This window comes from Balaenoptera acutorostrata, chromosome 9 (genome assembly GCF_949987535.1).
Source record: "Balaenoptera acutorostrata chromosome 9, mBalAcu1.1, whole genome shotgun sequence".
NCBI lineage: Eukaryota > Metazoa > Chordata > Mammalia > Artiodactyla > Balaenopteridae > Balaenoptera > Balaenoptera acutorostrata.
In genome coordinates, this window is record NC_080072.1 from 85,224,162 (window position 1) to 85,230,636 (window position 6,475).

General features: G+C 41.4%; 1 protein-coding gene across 1 annotated transcript; it reads right to left on the minus strand.

Annotated features, from left to right (window-relative positions):
* Positions 1–1,137: 1,137 nt before the first annotated feature.
* Positions 1,138–2,778, minus strand: LOC103005737 (Bardet-Biedl syndrome 4 protein-like). Its single transcript, XM_057552993.1, is given in 2 exon segments — positions 1,138–1,722; positions 1,725–2,778. Coding segments are annotated over 2 exon segments (1,557 nt in total). The 5' UTR covers positions 2,776–2,778; the 3' UTR covers positions 1,138–1,216.
* Positions 2,779–6,475: the final 3,697 nt, after the last annotated feature.

Here is a 6,475-nt window from a genome sequence, read left to right on the forward strand (position 1 = left end):
CCTTGTCACATCTCACCCCTCCCCCTCCCCATATCCTCAAGTCCATTCTCTAGTAGGTCTGTGTCTTTATTCCCGTCTTGCCACTAGGTTCTTCATGACCTTTTTTTTTTTTTTTGATGATACATAATCTTTATTCTGAAAAGTATATATAATGTATTGATAACATCTGGTCAGTGGTATCATTGATTGTCAAATAAAAATTCCTCAGTTGGGGCTTCCCTGGTGGCGCAGTGGTTGGGAGTCCGCCTGCTAATGCGGGGGGCGCGTGTTCGGGCCCTGGTCTGGGAGGATCCCGCATGCTGCGGAGCGGCTGGGCCCGTGAGCCACAATTGCTGAGCCTGCGCGTCAGGAGCCTGTGCTCCGCAACAAGAGAGGCCGCGATGGTGAGAGGCCCACGCACCGCGATGAGGAGTGGACCCCGCTTGCCACAACTGGAGAGGGCCCTAGCGCAGGGGCGAGGACCCAACGCAGCCATAAATAAATAAATAAATTAAAAAAAAATTCCTCAGTTAAGCAGCTCTTCCTTTTTTTTAAATCCTTGGTGCTGATACCAGACCAGCCCTTCATCTCTACTGCTTTTCATACTGACATGATCTGGCTCTACACTCTGACTTCTCAAGAACAAGATATAGGGACTTGTTCTGGATGCTCTTGGGGAAGTGCAGCTGGGATACTCAATAGGCTGGGCCTCAATTTAAAGAGCTTGTTTCATCATTATTTTTTTTTCTTTTAAATTTAGACTATTAGAGCTGGATTATTAATCCAAGATTTGTGTTTGCTTCAGTGGCTGATATACCACACAGCCCAAGGATCAGCTCAGCTAAGACAGACAAGGCTTTGTCATGACAGGACTACTGTGCAGAGGTCTGTCTCAGACTTTCCTTCCACAAAGGAAGGGGTCAGCCAGCCAGGAGATAAAGTCCTTTCCAACGCAGATAGCATCACATGCCCTGCTGGCTCTTGGATCTACATACATAGAGCCAAAGCCTTGCTCTCAATTCTTAGGGAAGCTGTCTGGGCCATCTTCTCTCTCCTTCCTAGCTGACGGGGCAGCAGGGGACTGCGTAGGCCTCAGGCTCCTCGTGATCATCATAGCACGTTCTGCGTTCTAGTTCATGATGCCCAGGGAACGTGCTGGCCTCCATGCTGCCTGTGTCATGGGACCTTTCCTAATCTGGAACATCCTCGCCAAAGAAACCCCAACTCTGGGTTCATCCTACACATATTTTTCTGTTATTTGTGCTGATGCTTCAGTTGGTTGTTCTTCCACAGTGGACTCTGGCTCCAGAGGAAGAGATGGTGGCTTTGTGAGCTGGGATGTTCCTCCGGCACCTGAGGGGAGCTTCCTATGTGCAGCTGCTGAAGACATTGCCTGTCCTAGAGCTTGATTAGAACCCAGAGGCTGCTGGAAACTGGCGGCTTTACTGGTTGAAGTGGTCCACTGCTTTGATTTGGGATCTTTAACTGGTTTAGTCCAGACCAGTGCCTCCCCGACCTGGAGAGCAGCTCCCAACTTCTGGGCCATCTCCACCATCTCTGGGTCAAATTCCAGAGAGCTACTGTCCTTGAGTAGGTTGACTTTCTTCTCCATCTCCTGGTACTGGGCCAGGGCGCCCCTCTCCTCTCCCTGGTTGTACAGCAGCACAGCATAGTTCAGGTTTACCAAAGGGTTACACTTATCCAGGCGGACTGCTTCTGCGTAGGCTCTCCTGGCTTTCTCTTATCTTCCAGATTGGAAAGAGCCACAGCCAAGAGCATGTAGAGCTCCCCCATCTTTGGCTGGAAGTTGATGGCTGCACTGAGAAAATGGAAGGCTGATGCATACTGCTGCATAGTCAAGTGGACAAGGCCCAAATTATACAGAATCTTCCAATCGAAGGGTGCCAAGTAGTTGGCTCGTTTCAGGCAGCTGATAGCTGCCACGTATTTCTTCTTGCCAAAGAAACACATTCCAATGTTATTCCAGAGTGGAGGACTTTCTGGAACAGCACAGGCTACAACTCTGTATTTGGTGAGGGCAACATCAAAGTCCCCATGGGTCTGCATCATGCTGCCTGCTGCCAAGATGACCTTGTAGTTGGTGGGGTCGTAAGTCAGTGCATTTCCAAGATGTTCAAATGCCTTCTGGTAAATGCCGAGCTGGAGGTAGAGTAATCCTAAAGTTGTGAGAAGTTCTGTATTTTCTGGTGAGAACTCCACTGCTTTCTTGTAGATTTCGATGGCCTTGTCCAAGTCTCCCTCCAGCAAGTGGATCTTGCCCAGCATTATGTAAGTCAGGTCATGCCTGTTAAGATGTAGGGCATTGTGCAACTGGTCTTGTGCCTTGTCCAACTGTTTCAGGTAAATGTAGCAAACTCCTAGGTTATGACAGATCTCCCAATCTTTCTGGTTAAGTTTAGCTGCTTCATTATATACTTCAGTGGCAGCTTTATGTTTTCCCCAAAGAAATAAAGATCTGGCCACCTGCTTGAGGTTATCAGCAGACTGAGGGCTGAGAACAGCACATGTCTGAAAGAGTTCTAGGGATTCCTGGATATTTCCTTCCAGGCGAAATATAAATGCTTGGACATAGATAGCATATTCACGTAACCCCTGGGTCTCCTGAAGCTGTTCTTTGATAACATCCTTGCATGCTTCATAATCCTTCCGGATATAGTGGAGATGTATCAACCAGTTCTGCTTCTCCAAAATAGGAAACTCTGTTTTCAGCTGGGGTTTTAGAGATTCAGCAGATGCAGGAAACTGAGTTCTCATCGTGAGTCTCTGCTCAGCCATCTTAGCTCCATGACCCTTTTTTTTTTCTCCTTAGATTCCATATATATGTGTTAGCATACTGTATTTGTTTTTCTTTTTCTGACTTACTTCACTCTGTATGACAGACTCTAACTCCATCCACCTCATTACAAATACCTCCATTTCATTTCTTTTTATGGCTGAGTAATATTCCATTGTATATATGTGCCACATCTTCTTTATCCATTCATCCGATGATGGACACATTGGTTGCTTCCATGTCCTGGCTATTGTAAATAGAGCTGCAATGAACATTTAGGTACATGACTCTTTTTGAATTATGGTTTTCTCAGGGTATATGCCCAGTAGTGGGATGGCTGGGTCGTATGGTAGTTCTATTTTTAGTTTTTTAAGGACCCTCCATACTGTTCTCCATAGTGACTGTATCAATTTACATTCCCACCAACAGTGCAAGAGTGTTCCCTTTTCTCCACAACCTCTCCTGCATTTATTGTTTCTAGATTTTTTGATGATGGCCATTCTGACCGGTGTGAGATGATACCTCATTGTAGTTTTGATTTGCAATTCTCTAATGATTAAGGATGTTGAACATTCTTTCATGTGTCTGTTGGCCATCTGTATATCTTCTTTGGAGAAATGTCTATTTAGGTCTTCTACCCATTTTTGGATTGGGTTGTTCGTTTTTTTCTTATTGAGCTGCATGAGCTGCTTGTAAATCTTGGAGATTAATCCTTTGTCAGTTGCTTCATTTGCAAATATATGCTCTCATTCTGAGGGTTGTCTTTTGGTCTTGTTTATGGTTTCCTTTGCTGTGCAAAAGCTTTTAAGTTTCATTAGGTTCCATTTGTTTATTTGTGTTTTTATTTCCATTTCTCTAGGAGCTGGGTCAAAAAGGATCTTGCTGTGATGTATGTCATAGAGTGTTCTGCCTATGTTTTCCTCTAAGAGTTTGATAGTGTCCGGCCATACACTTAGGTCTTTAATCCATTTTGAGTTTATTTTTGTGTATGGTGTCAGGGAGTGTTCTAATTTCAAACTTTTACATGTACCTGTCCAATTTTCCCAGCACCACTTATGGAAGAGACTGTCTTTTCTCGACTGTATATGCTTACCTCCTTTATCAAAGATAAGGTGATGATATGTGCGTGGGTTTCTCTCTGGGCTTTCTATCCTGTTCTATTGATCTATATTTCTGTGTTTGTGCCAGTACCAAACTGTCTTGATTACTGTAGCTTTGTAATATAGTCTGAAGTCAGGGAGCCTGATTCCTCCAGCTCCATTTTTTGTTCTCAAGAATGCTTTGGCTATTCGGGGTCTTTTGTGTTTCCATACAAATTGTGAAATCTTTCGTTCTAGTTCTGTGAAAAATGCCAGTGGTAGTTTGATAGGGATTGCATTGAATCTGTAGATTGCTTTGGGAAGTAGAGTCATTTTCACAATGTTGATTCTTCCAATCCAGGAACATGGTATATCTCTCCATCTATTTGTATCATCTTTAATTTCTTTCATCAGTGTCCTATAATTTTCTGCATACAGGTCTTTTGTCTCCTTAGGTAGGTTTATTCCTAGATATTTTATTCTTTTTGTTGCAATGGTAAACGGGAGTGTTTTCTTAATTTCAATTTCAGATGTTTCATCATTAGTATATAGGAATGCAAGAGATTTCTGTGCATTAATTTTGTATCCTGCTACTTTACCAAATTCATTGATTAGCTCTAGCAGTTTTCTGGTGGCAGTTTTAGGATTCTCTATGTATGGTATCATGTCATCTGCAAACAGTGACAGCTTTACTTCTTCTTTTCCGATTTGGATTCCTTTTATTTCTTTGTCTTCTCTGATTGCTGTGGCTAACACTTCCAAAATTATGTTGAATAAGAGTGGTGAGAGTGGGCAACCTTGTCTTGTTCCTGATCTTAGTGCAAATGGTTTCAGTTTTTCACCATTGAGGACAATGTTGGCTGTGGATTTGTCATATATGGCCTTTATTATGTTGAGGAAAGTTCCCTCTATGCCTACTTTCTGAAGGGCTTTTATCATAAATGGGTGTTGAATTTTGTTGAAAGCTTTCTCTGCATCTATTGAGATGATCATATGGTTTTTCTCCTTCAATTTGTTAATATGGTGTATCACGTTGATTGATTTGTGTATATTGAAGAATCCTTGCATTCCTGGAATAAACCCCACTTGATCATGGTGTATAATCCTTTTAATGTGCTGTTGGATTCTGTTTGCTAGTATTTTGTTGAGGATTTTCGCATCTATGTTCATCAGTGATATTGGCCTGTAGTTTTCTTTCTTTGTGACATCTTTGTCTGGTTTTGGTATCAGGGTGATGGTGGCCTCGAAGAATGAGTTGGGGAGTGTTCCTCCCTCTGCAATATTATGGAAGAGTTTGAGAAGGATAGGTGTTAGCTCTTCTCGAAATGTTTGATCAAATTCTCCTGTGAAGCCATCTGGTCCTGGGCTTTTGTTTGTTGGAAGATTTTTAATCACAGTTTCAATTTCAGTGCTTGTGATTGGTCTGTTCATATTTTCTATTTCTTCCTGGTTCAGTCTCGGTAGGTTGTGCATTTCTAAGAATCTGTCCATTTTTTCCAAGTGGTCCATTTTATTGGCATAGAGTTGCTTGTAGTAATCTCTCATGATCGTTTGTATTTCTGCAGTGTCAGTGGTTACTTCTCCTTTTTCATTTCTAATTCTATTGATTTGAGTCTTCTTTCTTTTTCTCTTGATGAGTCTGGCTAATGGTTTATCAATTTTGTTTAACTTCTCGAAGAACCACCTTTTAGTTTCATTGATTTTTGCTATTGTTTCCTTCATTTCTTTTTCATTTATTTCTGATTTGACCATTATGATTTCTTTCCTTCTGCTAGCTTTGGGTTTTTTTTTGCTATTCTTTCTCTAATTGCTTTAGGTGCAACGTTAGGTTGTTTATTCGAGATGTTTCCTGTTTCTTGAGGTAGGCTTTTATTGCTATAAACGTCCCTCTTAGCACTGCTTTTGCTGCATCCCATAGGTTTTGGGTCGTCGTGTCTCCATTGTCATTTGTTTCTAGGTATTTTTTGATATCCCCTTTGATTTCTTCAGTGATCACTTCGTTATTAAGTAGTGTAGTGTGTAGCCTCCATGTGTTTGTATTTTTTACAGATCTTTTCCTGTAATTGATATCTAGTCTCATAGCGTTGTGGTCGGAAAAGATACTTGATACGATTTCAATTTTCTTAAATTTACCAAGGCTTGATTTGTGACCCAAGATATGACCTATCCTGGAGAATATTCCATGAGCACTTCAGAAAAATGTGTATTCTGTTGTTTTTGGGTGGAATGTCCTATAAATATCAATTATGTCCATCTTGTTTAATGTATCATTTAAAGCTTGTGTTTCCTTGTTTATTTTCATTTTGGATGATCTGTCCATTAGTGAAAGTGGGGTGTTAAAAGTCCCCTACTATGATTGTGTAACTGTCGATTTCCCCTTTTATGGCTGTTAGTATTTGCCTTATGTATTGAGGTGCTCCTATGTTGGGTGCATAAATATTTACAATTGTTATACCTTCCTCTTGGATCGATCCCTTGATCATTATATAGTGTCCTTCTTTGTCTCTTGTAATAGTCTTTATTTTAAAGTCTGATTTGTCTGATATGAGAATTGCTACTCCAGCTTTCTTTTGATTTCCATTTGCATGGAAGATATTTTTCCATCCCTTCACTTTCAGTCTGT